Here is a 17123-nt window from a genome sequence, read left to right on the forward strand (position 1 = left end):
TTTTGGTACATTGTTGATATGTTGTCTTACATTATGTGTTATTTATCGTACATTACTGACCTGATATATTAACCATTACTTTTGTTGCTATTACACATGCATTATACATTTTTTTTTGTACATTATCTATCTGTTACATCACTGATACATATAATTTACTTTTGCTAAACCAGGAGGTGTTGGAGGAACTTGGCAGCAATGACGATCGCAATTCACCCAACCAGGAGTTGTTGGAGAAAGATGAACCAAGTAGGCTTGTTCGGAAATGCTCATGCCCATGGATCAACCTCATTCCTTGTGCGTTGTGGCGTCAGCGACGACTCTGTGGCGGTCTCGATGAGAGAGGATTTTGCAGCATCTAATCGAAACAAGAAAGACAACATGTACTTCAGAAGGTGTCTAACTGATTTGAAATAGATTTGTAGGGTATTTTGTCTAGATTTATGACGATGTAAAGCACTTGGTATGGTTTGAATTAAATTTCCTTTCATAATTATTTTCTTCAATCTGTACATTATTCACTGATCCGTGCACATTATTAGATACTATTAATACATTATTTACTGTACCAAATCTTAAACGCATAAAAAAAATGAAATTTAATTCATTTTGTGGTGCTATAACCTAGCCCCATTGGTTGCTAAACCCTAGGGGAATGATTCAAACTCTCTGCCCTTTGTGATGGTTCCATTTGTGAGTGGGTACTACAACTTAGCCTCATGGATTGGTAAACCCAAAGGGCATGAATTCAATTTCCTTTCAACATTACTATTCAGTCTGTACATTATTCAATGATCCGTGCACATTATTAGATATTATTGGTACATTATTTACTGTACCAAATCTTAAACGCATTAAAAAATGAAATTTAATTCATGTGGTGGTGCTATAACCTAGCCCCATGGGTTGGTAAACCCAAGAGGAATGATTCCAACTCTCTGTCCTTTGTGATTGTTCCGTTTGTGAGTGGGTACTACAACCTAGCCACATAGATTGCTAAACCCAAAGGGCGTGAATTCAATTTCCTTTCAACATTATTCTCTTCAATTTGTACATTATTCACTGATCCGTGTCCATTCTTAGATACTATTGGTACATTATTTATTATACCAAATCTTATACGCATTAAAAAATGAAATGTAATTCAAGTGGTGGTGTTATAACCTAGCCCCATGGGTTGCTAAAATTATTATAATAATTATTATTATTTTAATAATTATTATTAATCAAAATAATAATTTTAATAATAATAATAATAAAATCTTTCTTAAATTGTTCACCAGCAAACATAATTATAAAAATTCAAAAAGAATTTTGATGATGGATTGCTAAATTAAACAAAGTATGTAGTACATTTCAAAAATTAATATTTGCTACGATTTCAATTTCAGCGATTTGCGTGCTATTTAATTATAATATGCTATAAAAATTTAATTGTAGAAAGATATAGTTTAGATTAAGATAATTAACTAAGGAAATCAAATCATGGGAGCCTTGAATTTAGGAACAATATATAACGTCAATAATGGAAGAAACTGACTTAATTTCTCATACCAAATCTGCCCTTTTTTGAATTAAAATAATAATTTTATTAATAATAGGAGCATGAATCTAGGCCATTAGATCACAAAATCATGGGGTTAAGATTGAAAAGAACAATAGAACAAAAGATAGAAAAAGGATATGAATACATCCCATATATTATATATATATATACTACTTATATTTAATCTACAGTTAAATATCATTGGGCTCATGAAATGTCAATATATCCTATAAATCACTAAACAAAGGGTAATTTGGAGACTGATTTAAAACGCTGAAATCACTAAATTCGGTAGGATTATGAGTTCTCGTTAATTCTACTGTTTGACTTCTCACTCCTCTATTCAATTCTCGTCTCTCTTCTTTCACCCATTCTCATCTCTCTCTTCTCACTAATCACGATAACTCTTCTCTTCTCTCTGAAATCAATCGACGATGACATTCTCTTCGCCGTGAAGCTTATCATCTGCGGCTGCATCATGAGTTCTGACCGACAACGAGGGCAAGTTTCGGCGCCGTCAACTGAAGGTGAGATTTTCGTTGAAAAAACCCTAGTTTTCAATCGTTTGACATTTTAATTCGTGTTTTGTTTTGTGTTTTCCCTGACAAAAACTATTCTTTCAGTCTTTGTTGACATTCAATTGCTTATTTTTCTGACATTATGAATTGTAGACATTTACGGTGTTTTTTGTGTTGCTGACATTTTGATAGTAATGGTTGATTTTGTGTTGCTGACATTATGATTCTCGGTTGATTTTATGTTGCTGACATTATGAATTGTAGACCTTCTCGGTGATTTTGAGTTGCTGACATTTGGGTATTAAAGGTTGATTTTGTGATGCTGACATTATGAATTGTCTATGAGCTTTTGCTGACATTAACAAGCAAGGAACTCTGTTATGAATTGTTTTTTTTTTTTGCTTATGTTTGTGAATTATTGTAGCACACGACCTTATTTAGTTGGTAGTGGATTATTTTGTTTGTGTAAATCTTTGTTTTGTTCGTTTTATTGAGAATTCCACACCATTCTATTAGTTGGTGCTTATTGACATTGCTTATTGAGAAATCCACACCGTTCTGTAAATCTTTGTTTAACTTGGTCTACATTTGCTTAACTTGCTTAACTTGGTCTACATTTGCTGACGTTTGCTGTTGTTGTTCGTTTTATTGACATTGATTATTGACATTTTGATAGTAATGGCATTACAATGACATCTGCTAGAATGGCGTCTACGTTTGGTAGAATTACCCACTTCGTCGACATCCCACTTTTCACCTTGCCTGCTGCACACAATGGTCTGCCAGGTTTTGATACCATTTGCGTATTTGTGTCCAAATCTTCGAGTATCAAAACGGCAGTCGTTGGCATATGCTTCATAAAAGGAAATTCCTTCGTCTAATGTTTCAAACACCTGACCAACGTACGGTTTCAGCTCGGGTCTGCAATCTGGAACAACTGCAGCTGTACACACAAATGTCATCGAAGAATGTCATCACCAAATGTCATCTGCCGAATGGGTAAAATATCATCTCAAACTATATCAGATAAAGCACATTGTTGGCAGATTATGTACAGAGCATCAGAACAAGCATAAAAAATTAGATAATATAACCTAATGCTCATGTCTTCTACTCTACCTACACTGAAACACGTAATGTCATCACGGAATGTCAGCGGCCGAAATGAAAATTGCTGGGGTTTGGAGCCCCTTGCACAGCGGAAGACTTGTACAAAACAAATAAATCAGATACGGATCTATTTGACCGATTATGCGATTAATCAATTCACATGTTAAACAGATAATTGCATGCTAGAACGCAAATAATTCATGCTTATAGAAAGTAAATCCTAAAACATGAATTCTACGGTTTAGAGTTACCGATTTGATTCTCCAAAGAATCGTCAATTGCTCGCGCCTTCTCCACGTGATGATCTTCAATACTAGACCACGGATCTTCGTCTCTGGTTCCCGAACTGTATCTCGATATCGGGGTGGGCTGATCTTATCAAAATACTAGTACTCGAATAAAGAAGACAGAAGAAATCCTTTTGGGAAAAGGAGTGGAATTCGAAAATTCCTACAGCTGGGGAAGCTAAAATTTTCGAAAATTACAAATATGAAAATTGTGATTATTTTGTCTCCTTTATTCTCCTATTTATATTAAGTTCCTTATGGGCCCAGACGGGATCTATGGAAGGTTTTGGATATGGGCTCGCCCAATTAACTTTTTACTAATTAAATTGAACCCACAATTTAGTACAAGCTTATATTGGAATATTACGAGCAGCCACTACGAAGTAATATTGAACTCTCCCTATCCAAATCCGAAATTACAAGTAATCCGAGTTTCCGTTGTTTATTATTTATTTCCCGCGCTTAAGATATAAATGTCCATTAATTAATTAATGTCTTCTATGGACTTAATTAATTAATATCTTATTAATTCCAAGAGTGGACTTAGCAAGAAACACTTATTTATTATTCATAGAGTAATAAAACTCCAACTGGCCAGTTTTCCGAATAATAAAACCTTGTTCGAGCTCCTCTTGAAGACATTATCAAACGAGACTCACCTCGCGCACGATTCAACATAATAGCAATCCTAGCACCGCTAGATATTAATCACCACTACCCAATATATCGGGATTATTGGGTTGCGAAAAACCCGCACCATTTGATAAGTCAAAGTAGTGCATAATCAATACCGTATGCTCAATGCTAACGTATGTAGATTAAGAAATAGTTATTTATCAAGACCTAGTCTTTCGTAGATAGCATAAAGACACGTCTTGCTTGTGCTATACCACACCAACGTCACCTTATTTCAGAAAGGCTTAGAAATAATCGGACTGACATTGCAACCTTTCACGATAGTTAGTCTAAGCCTATCTGGGTTGTGAAAATTCTTTTTTGTCTTTTGCAAAGCATTGCATAGAACCGATTGTGTTACCTTAAAATGGACGACGCCCACAACCAGTCTACTAAGCAAAAGACTTAGACTTTGTTTGCTTCTTATACATTCAAATGTTTATAAAACATCTTCTAAATGCACAAGCAAACACAATGTAATAATATACTGATTCTATTCGTGCGAAACTGCTCGAATAATAATGAATCGGGTTAAAAGTGGATTATAGAGTTTTACGTATACAAGCAAGATTCTATTCGAGCGAAACATGTTCGAAACATGCTTTTCAGTATACCAAACCTAACAAAAATATCATCATAAACAACATTGCTGGCAGATTAATTACAGAGCATCAGAACAAGCATAAAAATTAGATAATATTGAACAAATTCTACATTTCGAAAACAGATTCATCAACCATTTCGAAATATAACCTAATGCTCATGTCTTCAACTCTACCTACTCCAAAAGACGGAATGTCATCGAAGAATGTCATGACGGAATGTCAGCGGCCGAATTGGCAGAATATCATCGCAAACTATATCAGATAAAACACATTGCTGGCAGATTTAATTACAGAGCATCAGAACAAGCATAATAAATTAGATATAATTTACAGAGCATTAGAACAAGCATAATAAATTAGATATAATTGAACAAAATCTACATTTCGAAAACAGATCCATCAACCATTTTGAAATATAACCTAATGTTCATGCCTTCAACTCTACCTACTATATCTTCTCCGGTCAAGCACAGCAACTTCTACACTAAATTCAACAATTTTTTCACAAAAAAAACGACAGCAAACTCATCACAGGGACATCAACCATTTCGAAATATAACCTACTACTCAACCTCATCCATCAACGAACGTAAAAACATCGAACATAATCGTCATTGGTTTCAACATTATGTTACACCTATTATTCTAATAAGCAAGAAAAATACCTTAAGCTTCGTAAGCCATTTCCATTTCAACACAAATGTGTATGTTGACCTTACGCCGGAGAAGAACGCCGGAGAGATTTGGGATATGAATTTCAACAAGAGATTGAACTTGATATCGCAATGTTGAATAATTAAGATGTGTTATTTTTTATGGCTGAATGAGTAATGTAATCTCTTAACAAAAAAATGATATTTACGTCAACTGGAGAGTGGAGATAAATTAGGGCCTCATTATTGACTAATCATGCCTAGAATCGGTTACAAAAAATTATGGTTATGATTATACCAGATTGGAGTGAAATGAGGATGTATGTAACTGACAACAAAAAAATATTTCCATATACACCCCCGCTGACATAAATTGTACTACCCGGTGACATCGAATTTGTAACCTCTTAACAGCCGTAGATTAGTTACAATGATGGTGTATAATTAAAGTTTGTAGTTTGTATTATAAATAGGAGTTTGTATTTGATCACACCTCTATATATATATAGGGATGTATTAAGATGACAACCCTCTTTATTGTAACACCATACCACCATTTTAGGCCATTGGATCTGAAAATCGTGTGCTTGTCATGCTGTCACGTGTAAAAACAAGGAGGGGTAAAATAGGAAATTTCTAATTTGACGTTACCAGATTGCAGTGTTGTTCATTGAATATTGCAGTCTAACCACAACAATATTGTAGTTCACCACGACTGCAATATCTAATACAGTAGACTGCAAACCCGTGTTTTTTCACGAAACTTAATCCTAGACGTCCATAAATGAGATCTAACGGATTATATTGGTGGTATGGTGTTATCCTATCTATGATGGCACCATAGTGCACCCCTATATATATATATATATATATATATATATATATATATATAGATTTGTGTTAAAATGACAACACCTCTTAAAGTAACACCATACCACCATTCCTAGCCACATTTGTGCATGTGGACGAATAATTAGCTGCCATGTGGCAAGCATAAAATTGATCAAGAGTAAATTTTCGCGGACTGCAATATCCAATACGCTAGACTGCAATTTTTTCCGTCTGCAATATCCAATATGCTAGACTGCAATCTATAGATTGCAGTGTAGCGTTTATACTATTGCAGTCTTGCGTTTATAATATTGCAGTCTAGCGTGGTGTCACAGTGTCACTTTAAGAGGTGTTGTCATATACTCCCTCTGTCCCATTAAATATGAAACGTTTCCCTTTTTTGGTTGTCCCATTAAAAATGAAACATTTCCTAAAATGGAAACAACTCTATCTCTACTTTTTCATCTCTCTTACTTTACTCTCTCTTCATTAACTCACAAAACAACACTACATAAAATCTCGTGCCGATTTCTAAATGTTTCATTTTAAGTGGGACGGAGGGAGTATATATATATATATATATATATATATATAGGGATGTGTTAAAATGACAACCCTTCTTAAAATAACACCATACCACCATTCCTAGCCAATCATTTGTACACGTGGACGAATAATCAAGCTGTCATGTGGCAATCATAAAAAATTCGCAAGGGTAAATTTACGCGGACTGCAACATCCAATACTCGGACTGCAATATCCAATACTCTAGATTGCAAGGTGACGAGGCCTGCAATATCCAATACGCTAGACTGCAATATCCAATACGCTAGACTGCAATCTATAGATTGTTGTAGATTGTTGTCTAGCGTTTATACTATTGCAGTCTAGCATATATAATATTGTAGTATAGCGTTGTGTCACGTGTCATTTTAAGAGTGTTGTCATTTTAACGCACCCCTATATATATATACAACCCCTCTTAAAGTGACAACGTGAAACCACTTATACAGCAATATTATAAACGCTACACAACAATATTACAAATACTACATAGCAATCTATATATTGTTGTATAGTGTGTCGGATATTGCTGGACAAGAAAAATTGTTGTATAAAGAGCAACAAATTGTTGGCCGTCTTTTTTAGATTTTTTTTTTTTTGCTACGTGGCAACTTATTATTCATCCACGTGTACAAATGATTGGCTAGGAATGGTGGTATGGTGTTATTTTAAGGGGTGGTGGCACCCTAACATGCCCATATATATATATATATATAGGGTTTTGATCTATGAAGACCAGATTTAAATACAGAAACGCAGAACGCGGTCATACGTAGGGCATTTTTAGGTCATAGTTAGTTTATTTTTAGGTCATGCTAACAAAGCATGACCTAAAATGATCTTAACATGACATAAACCCAAATCTTATAATATGACCTAAAACTGCTTAATTATGACCTTCCGTATTTTTGGTTAATTATTGACCATTAGATCATCTAATCCTAGGGCCAAGATTTGGGCTGCATTTTTGGATTTAAACACATACTTATTTTGATCATCTCCATATATATATATATATATATATATATAGGGGTGCGATCATATCATAACTCATATTTATGTGATAACCTAATAACCCTATCATTTTTACTGAAAATGATATTTGTACACGATAAAATGATATTTTTTCAGCATGCATAAAATGATACTTTTATTCCATAAAATGATATTCTGTTCCATAAAATGATATTTTTCGTCCATAAAATGAGGGTTATTAGGTTATCACCATAAATATGGGTTATGATATGATATATATATATATATATATATATATATATCACTTAAAACCTAACCCTAATTCTCTTCTTCACTTCCGCCTCTTTTCTCCAAAATTCAAATCCTCTCCACCTCCATCCGTCGCCATCTCTTTTCCACCTGTGCCTCCACCCTCCAGCCGTGCTACAGAGTTCAACCTAACGCTGGCGCCCCTCCACCAAAATCCCCTCTACTCCAGCGGTGCTCCAGAGTCCAGCGCGACGCCGACGCCGACGTTGTCCTCCATCCCAGTCTCCACGCCGGCGCCCTCCACCCGACGACTCGTCACCCTCCAGCCATCCAGCAGTCGCCTCCTCCCTCAGGCCTCAGCCATCCACACCGAAGAAGGTAAATCTCCTACTCATTCACATATTTGATTCCTATTTAATTTATGTATTATACCTAAAGTTGAGTGTTTAATTTTCTAATGTTGTGAAATTGATTGTTTTATGTTTTGATACAGTGTGTAATTTCATATGTTGAATTGAGTGTTAAAAATTTATATTCTATAATTGAGTTAAAAATTTATATTCTAATTGTTGTAATATGTGCTTTGTTAGATTGTGAAATTAAGTGTTAATTTTTAATAATTGAGTTGATTGTTGTAATATATGCTTTGTTAGATGGTGAAATTAAGTGTTCATTTTTAATAATTGAGTGAAGCGGATTGGGAGATAATATTGATGTTATAATTTTCTCCAATTTACAATGTAATGTTATATAATTTTATAAATCTTTTTCTTGTAGATGTTGAATAATGAAAGTGAAATTATTGGAGATAGCATTGTAATTGAAGTTACTTCCCGGGTGGATGACAAACGAGATGAAAAAATGAGAAAAATTATGGACAAAAAATTTGGCCAAAGTTCTTCTATTGACACTTGGAACTTTGATCAAGAAAAGATTGAGAAGGCTAAGCTTTTATGTTGATTGTTGATGAGTTGCCTTTTGAGTTTGTTGAAGGGAACGGTTTTCAACACTTTGTTTCTAAGATATGTCCTCGTTTTAAGATTCCATCTAGAGAGGAACTTGGCAAGATAGAGCATGGTATTTGAAGTTTTGGAAAATGAAGAATAAACACTTATTAGATAGTATTAAATTGTATTTTGGTTGACATTGATGTTGTGGCTTAAATATGTATGTTTTGTTGGTTGATGGATGTTAATCATGTTAGGGTTTTATGGGTTTTTTTTTTCGGTTTTTCGGTTTTTGATTGAAATTCCAAACAATTTCGGTTTAGTTCGGTTTCAGTTTTTCGATTCGATGTTGATCTTCAAGGAAATTCGATTTTCAAGTTTGGTTTGGGAAAAACTGAACCAAAACCCGAATGCATACCCCTAACCGTGTGACATCCATTTATTCCTACCGATGGAAAGAGTAATTATTTTTGCAATATCGTTGACCATAAAATGAAAGTATTGGGAGAAGTTTCCCACACAATTTCGGCGGCTCCACCTCCCCACTTCCATCTCTATCAAATTTCCTCCGTTTCCCACCTCTTCAGCCGTCAACTCCCGCCGTCCACGGCATCTCCACATTTTAAATCCCCCATCAAAAGAGATCAATCAATCCCACCTAAACATGGCCTCTCCCAAGAAGCCAACCCCACTCTCAATCCCCCTCCTCTTCCTCTTCCTCATCACCATCACCATCACTTCCACCTCCGCAAAAACATTCCGCTGCAGCACCAGCGGCGCCACCTGCCAATCCGTGGTCGACTACCTCCCCCGCAACCGCACCACCCTCCGCGCCATCCAATCCCTCTTCTCCGTCCCCGACCTCCACTCCATCCTCGGCGCCAACAACCTCCCCCTCAACACCACCGCAAACGACGTCGTCCCAGCCCAGCAGAAGCTCAGAATCCCCTTCCCCTGCATCTGCTGCAACGGCACCGGTGTCTCCAACGGCCGCCCCGTCTACACCGTGGTCCCCGGCGACGGCCTCTGGCACATCGCCGCCGAGGTCTTCTCCAACATCGTCAACTCAACCGAAATTCAGTTGGCCAACGGGATACAGAACCCCGATTTGATCCAGGTGGGCCAGAATCTGACCATTCCGCTGCCGTGCAGCTGCGATGAGGTGGACGGGGAGGCGGTGGTCCACTACGGCCATGAGGTGGTGGCCGGGAGCTCAATTGAAGGGATTGCTAAGCAGTATAATGTGTCTCAGGAGACGCTGATGCAGCACAATAGTTTCACTGGACCTCAAGATCTTAAGGCTCAAGATATTATTGATGTTCCTTTGAAAGGTAACTGATGCTTTCCTTTTATTTCCCCAAATTCTGCACTTTTTTTAATGAATGAATTGAAAATTCTTTATGGCTTTTGATTTATAAAAAATCTAAACTTTCCGAGCACAGGATGTGGAAGAACTACTTTTTTGGATTTGGGATTCATGATTGATGGGAATGAGAAATGATCTCAATTTTATTTACCTGTTCAAAAGAAGGGATTGCTGGGAATTCCAAATGATTTCATTTTTATTTACTTGTCACCGTTCAATCCGACATAGATTTACAAAGATATAATAGAAAATGAGTTGAAAAAGTCAGTATCCTATGAGTCATATTTTTATATATTAGTTTATACTCCCTCAGTCCTGGCTAAAGTGTCACATTTTCGGGACGAGATTTTAAGAGGAGTTTTTAAAGTGGTTAATTGGGAAATGAAATGGCAGGTATAAGTATTAAATGGAGACAGATGCATAGTTGAATATTTTATTGGGGAGAAAAAAATTGTTAAGTGTATTAATTGGAAAGAGAAAATTACCAAAATTAGAAATGTGTTATCTTAGTTAGTTGGGACAAACTTAAAAAGAAAATGTGTCATCTTAGTTGGGAGAGAATAATAAAATGTGACTAAAAATGTGTTAGTGGAATGTGAGATCTACTACTAAAAATGGTAAAAGTGAAAGGTGATAAACTTTTAGGGATGGATAAAAATGAAAATAAGTGACAAATTTTAAGGAGAATATGAAATGGAGTACTTATTTATTAGTCGTTGGCCAATGATGTTTCCGAGTTTTCTCTCTTGTTTATTCTTTCTTCTTGTCTCTCATTTTTGTGTATCCACACACCCATTAGAAAAGGCCAATTTTGTCTGGATTTTGTTGGCATGATAGATAGTGATTTAAAGAATTGGAACATATGATTGCATTTTGAGACGATATTATTGATTTGATCTGTCTTCTCCCTATCCCACAGCTTGTTCTTCAATGGTAAGCAATAACTCGTTGGACTACCCTCTACTCGTCCCAAGCAATGCCTACGTTGTCACTGCCAATACTTGTGTGAAGTGCAAGTGTAACACTGCACTGAACTTGAGGTAAGTGGAGAAGATTTGTTTGCATAACTGATTGTTATTGACCTAGTTCCTAATTGGGGCTGATTTGCTCAGGCTACAATGTGAACCTGCTGGGATAAATGCATCATGCCCCCTAATCCGATGTGATGACTCACCAAATTTGTTGCTTGGAAACACAACGTCTTCCGGTTGCAATGCCACCACCTGTTCCTACTCCGGTTACAACACAACAGTACAAACTATGGTGGATTCGTTCTCAACTTGCCCCGGTAGGTCTTGAGTTTCTTTTAGCAATTTCTATCCTTGGTTTGCTAAGCAACGTCGTCTTTGGTTACAGCTCCTCCTGGCCCTGGTTCGTCTGCAACGACTTTGAATGATGCTTGGAGACTTGGGATTTTCATCAATGCTGGCTTGCTTTGTTTGCTTTTTGTCTAAGTTGTTGCAAATTGCTGAGGTGGCAGGAGAGTTTTTTAACAATTTTTCAGTTTGGATATTGCTAAATTTATCCAAATTTTATTTGGGAAATTGGAATATGTAATTTTGTAATGTGAAGTTACTTCAATTACATTTTGATATATGAATACCAATCTTTTATATGCCTCTCTTTTCTTCATAAATGTGGAACTAATTAAAACACTCTTAAACTTTCTTTTCTCAATTAGTCAATTGTAAAGATGATTTCAGGCTTAAAAATCAGAAAAATAAAAACGGATTTTATTTTTTCGAAAACAAAAGCTGGACGTATCAACAATAATTGCCAGTTCGGTGTCTTGCAATAAGAAGAAGAAGAAGATAGTTGTCGGTGTCGTGTTAAGGCGGACTTGTTAACGGGGCTAGACTAACCAAGCTAGCTTGGGAAAAGCCTGATATGGGCCAGTCCGGGCCCTCCCACCAGTAAAAAGACATGGATTTGGACTAAACCCATTAAATGAAAGCGTGCTCCATTTAGACTGTTTTTTAAATCCAAACATAGTCTAAGACCAAAAAATTTAGAAATCCAGCCCAGACTGGCTAACTGCTGCTCCCCCTCCATCCAACTTTATGAATCTCGATTTATCATTTTTAGATATCCCATTTTAGATGTCCTGGTTGAAATATACCATAAATAATAATAGACCTAACATTCCACTAACATTTTCCATTCACATTTTATTATAAAACTAGTATATAAAAATAGGACTCATATTTCACTCTCTTTATTCACCAACTTTCCTTTACAATTCTTAAAATATGTGCCAAACTCAAATAAGACTATTAAAGTGGGACGGAGGGACTAACTTTATATTTTGATCGTTTCTATTCTAATTTTAATTATACTTACCCCAATTATTGTAATTTTTACTCCATCACCCCAACTATTGTAATTTTTACTCCATCCGTTCATCATTAGAAATCCCGGTTTACTATTTTAGTCCGTCCTCTATTAAGAGTCTCGATTCATACACCTCAGTTTCCATTAACCCATTTCACTCACATATTATTATATATAAAAAAAATGGGTCTCACATTGTGATAAGGACAATTTAATGCATCTGTTATGAGGGTAAATTCAGTGATTTCAAAGGTCTAACACATGTTTTAAGTTCAGGTGTGTAGAGAATCCGCCAGGGCTAGGAAATGAAGAAAGACATCTGCCAGGCGGAGGAATCGAGCAGAAAAGAGAGTGAAAGAGCATCATTTTACCAGACAGATGAGACTTCTAGGAAAGGGGCAAAATGGAGAATTCAAAGAAGAGTCTAGAAGATCAAGTCCCCGTCTATAAATAGTGGAGTGCACATCAGAATACAACATCATCACACTTCAGCTCTTAGCTCACAATCTTTCACACACATTTCTCTACACACTGCACTAGAATGGGGTAATTTAGGGGGGTTTCATCGGAGGTTTATCATTTCATTGTTGTGTAACACCGTCCTCAAGGAGAGCGAAGATACAATTACTACTTTAATTTCTATTTTAGTGGTTTTGTGCCGAGACTTCATCGTTTGAAGCTCGGCATCTATTGATTTCTTTGTTGAACATCCAACTATTGTTGCTATGGAAGTTTATATTTCGTTTTGGTTTCCAATTTATGTTGATCTATGTTTTTTACTTGTTTTGGATGCTTTTCGCATTTGACTTGTTAAATCGGAGTTGATCGTGGTTAATTGTTGAGAATTGGAGTTGAATTGTTCGGATCTGAGTAGATGGAGATGGGTTTTGTTGTTGTTGAGTTCGGATTGCTTGGATTCAGAGTGGATTAAGCGTTCGACGTGTGGATCTGAAACAGGGTGGTGAAATTCTACATGATTATGGATGATTATTTTTGTTCTTTTTGTTTACTTGACCTAGTAGTGTAGATCTGCTTATTTTTTCGGTTAATCGTCCGATTAGGTATGCTTAGGGCTGACAAAACATACCGAAATACCACACTTACCGTACCGAAAAAATACCAAAAATATCGCATTTTCGGTACACCGCACTTTTCGGTACGGTATGATACCTTACCGATAGATTAAGGTACGTCAAATGTATGAATTTTGCATATACCGCGGTATACCGCATCATACCGCAATTACCATATATACCGCAAAATTGCGGTATATACCATAATTTTGCGGTATACACCGTTAATAATTATATATATATTTAACATATTTAATATTTATAAAATTATACTGATATTTTATGGGTTTAGGCGTAAAATTTAATTAACATATATTTTTAAAAGTCAAAACTAAAGAGTAAAGCGCAGCTTAACCCTAATTTTAAATCCCAATCCTCCACTCCGCCGCAACAGTACTCCACGTCTCCACCACCACTCCGCTGCTGCACTCCACCACCACTCCACCACCGCCGTCCGCCGCAGGTGATTCACTCCACCACCGCCGGACTCACAGCTGATTCACTCCACCACCGCCATCCGCCGCAGCTGATTCACCCCACCACCGGCGGACTCACAGCTGATTCTCTCCACCACCGCCGTTCGCCACCACTCCACCACCGCCGTCCGCCGTAGCAGATTCACAGAATCTCTCTCTTTCTCATATAATATTGGTAAGTATTATACATAATTGGTAGTGAATTTAATTTTTATCTCTTTTGGCAATTTTTTCTAATTCATAGGGATGTTTGTTGATGAATTGATGATTGATGCATAATGGAATGACATCTTCTTTGAAGCTCTAGCATCACTTTCTCTACCTCGAAGCTCTAGCATCACTTTCTCTACCAAAACCATGTTATTTAACCTTTTGGAAGTTGTATGAATATTGATGAACTATGTTTTGAATGTCATGAACTATGTTTTCATTTTTGAATGTCATGAACTATGTTTTCATTTTTGAATGACATGAATTATGTTTGATTGTGATGGAATTTTATATTTTGGACCTTTTCTAGATAGATAAAATGTTATTTTCAATATCTTATCAAACATGTATGATATGCGGTATACCGCAGTATACCGCAACACGGTACGGTATACCGAAATGTCGGTAAGGTTAAGGTTTTCAAAGATTGACATACCGAATTTTCGGTATACCGCAATGCGGTATACTGAAAATTCTGTAAGGTATAGGTATGACATTTTCTTATACCGCAATTTGCGGTACGGTATGTGGTATGGCATTCTCGGTACGGTATACCGTACCGTGCCAGCCCTAGGTATGCTCTATTCTGATCTGTTTTGTTACTCTGTTTTCTACATGTTTAAGCTTATTTCGTTGAGGGAGATGAAGATCGTTGTTAGTTAGAGTCAGAATTTCGTTGATGCAGCTTTTCATTCGTACTTTTCTACTTTAGGAAATGGTCCCCACTGCATGCTTCGTTTTGTTTAGTTGTTTTACGAAGTCCGTTTACCAGGTCTAGTAAGTTTTAGTTGCTAAGTTTTAAATTTTGCTTGATCTTTACTTTATGATGAATGCGTATGTTGTCTTTTCCGTTTCCTAGGTCTAGCTGTTAGAATAGGTAAAAATTGTTGTTCCCGAGTCTAGTAGTTTAGTTTCTCAACCCACAGTTGCTTGGCAGCAGCCAACCCCTTTTCCAAGTCCTCTAGATTCAGACTCGCGTCCTATCCTTCTCTGTAGGATCGATCCTTTGCTTACCTATACTAGCCATAGTGTAGCGGGATGAGGTTTTTGAGAGTTATCTGAGAGTGAGTCCAACGACCAGAGTCTTGTTGGTTAAGAGCTCCTAGGCCCTGTAATCTAGTGAACTCTCTTGACCTGAAGATTGTGAAATACTTGATATATACTGTGCTCTCAGCCTGACCATCAAACGGCGCCGTTGCCGGGGAGGGATGGCGTATTTTTCATTTGAATTTTGAGTAATTTGGGGTACATAGTTTTGATTTGTTGTTTTCCTTTTTCTTTTTAGTTTATGAGCAGAGGCTCAAGGTTCGGAAGCTGGAATCAAGAGCCCGAGTGGAGAGAATCACGACTCATTTGGAAGCCGAAGGAAACTCTCACCCCTGTCACCACCAGATCAGGGCTAACATCCAACTCACTTGAGTTCAGATAGTGATGAGGAATCGACCTCGACAGTTAAGGAGGAATCCGAGTCAACTTCAGAAACAGAGGAAGACAGTATTGGAGATATGGCCAACGTGGTCGACGATGATTCGGAAATTGGCTCACTCACTGCCCATCTAGATGGAGAGCCCGCCCAGGCTATTGTTACTACTCTGCGCCAAAAGGAAATCGACATAGAGACGAACGTGCTAGGTGTTCTACCAACTTTCTCTGGGCGGAGGAATGAGTGTCCGTATGAGTTCCTCAACGAGTTTAGTAAGTTGTGTAGTATTCAGAAGAGGCCCAACGAAGCGACGGAGGAGGATTACCGCCTACGCGCGATTCCATTTGCATTGAAAGGAGAGGCAAACACCTGGTTATTGAGGTTACCACAGGACTCTATCCGTACCTGGGGGGATTTCAAGTTGGTCTTCTTAGACTACTTTTTCCCTTCAAACAAAACCAATGCCCTCAAGAAGGAAATTCTAGAATGTAAGCAAGATTATGATGAGTCCATGAGCCAGTATTGGTCACGTTTCAAGGGGTTGCTCGATGCCTGCCCTAATCACAGGATGACTGAGACCGAAATCTTCTATCTGTTCTATGAGGGAGCAAACCCAGAGTCTAAGGATCAGATGAAGCCAGAGAAGATATCTTAGTGATGCACTTTTTATTAGCACTAAATAGACCTGCAAGTAGACAGAGTATATATAGTATAGCTAAAGTCAGTACCGGGATATCGAACACGAGGAAGGCAAACACAATGTGTCTATCCTCTACTAGAACTCAATTACTATCTAGAGAAACGAGAATTTTTTTGGAAAACTTTTGAAAACAGAAAACAATTAAAAGCAATTAACAACTAGATGCGAATAAAACACGGAGACAATCGATAGAGATAAGGGAATCCCAGGGATGTGCGTTCACAGTTATGGTTATACAAATTCCAAACTACAATACCCTAACACAGTTATTACTTTGATAGGACGAGTCGCTTATCTTATGCTCCATGCAAACGTTGATTACAAAATTAGGGTTGTCAATTCTAACACGTAACTCCATAAAGCTCCTAAGACCCTTGAAAAGTCCTCACTCGCAATTAACAGTGTCGTTTTAAGGGAAGCTAACTGTAGCGTCTACTAAGTGAATCTAACTCGCTAGAACTCTCTCACAGTTATGAAGCAAGCTATATTAAATCATGCAAGATTGTGTCACTCAATCATGCAGCATCAAAACTACTTAGGGAAGAAACAAAGTAAAAACAAAACGGATATTAAATTGAAAATTG

At 37.0% G+C, this 17123-nt stretch overlaps 1 protein-coding gene across 1 annotated transcript; it reads left to right on the forward strand.

Moving 5' to 3' along the window:
- The first annotated feature begins 9501 nt into the window (after positions 1 to 9501).
- Positions 9502 to 11941, forward strand: LOC125192085 (lysM domain-containing GPI-anchored protein 2). The gene is made up of 4 exons (XM_048089539.1): positions 9502 to 10291; positions 11246 to 11366; positions 11439 to 11614; positions 11683 to 11941. The coding sequence occupies exons 1-4, from the start codon at positions 9625 to 9627 to the stop codon at positions 11778 to 11780; spliced, it is 1062 nt and encodes a 353-aa protein (XP_047945496.1). The 5' UTR covers positions 9502 to 9624; the 3' UTR covers positions 11781 to 11941.
- Positions 11942 to 17123: the final 5182 nt, after the last annotated feature.

The sequence above is a fragment of the Salvia hispanica genome, chromosome 6 (assembly GCF_023119035.1).
Source record: "Salvia hispanica cultivar TCC Black 2014 chromosome 6, UniMelb_Shisp_WGS_1.0, whole genome shotgun sequence".
NCBI lineage: Eukaryota > Viridiplantae > Streptophyta > Magnoliopsida > Lamiales > Lamiaceae > Salvia > Salvia hispanica.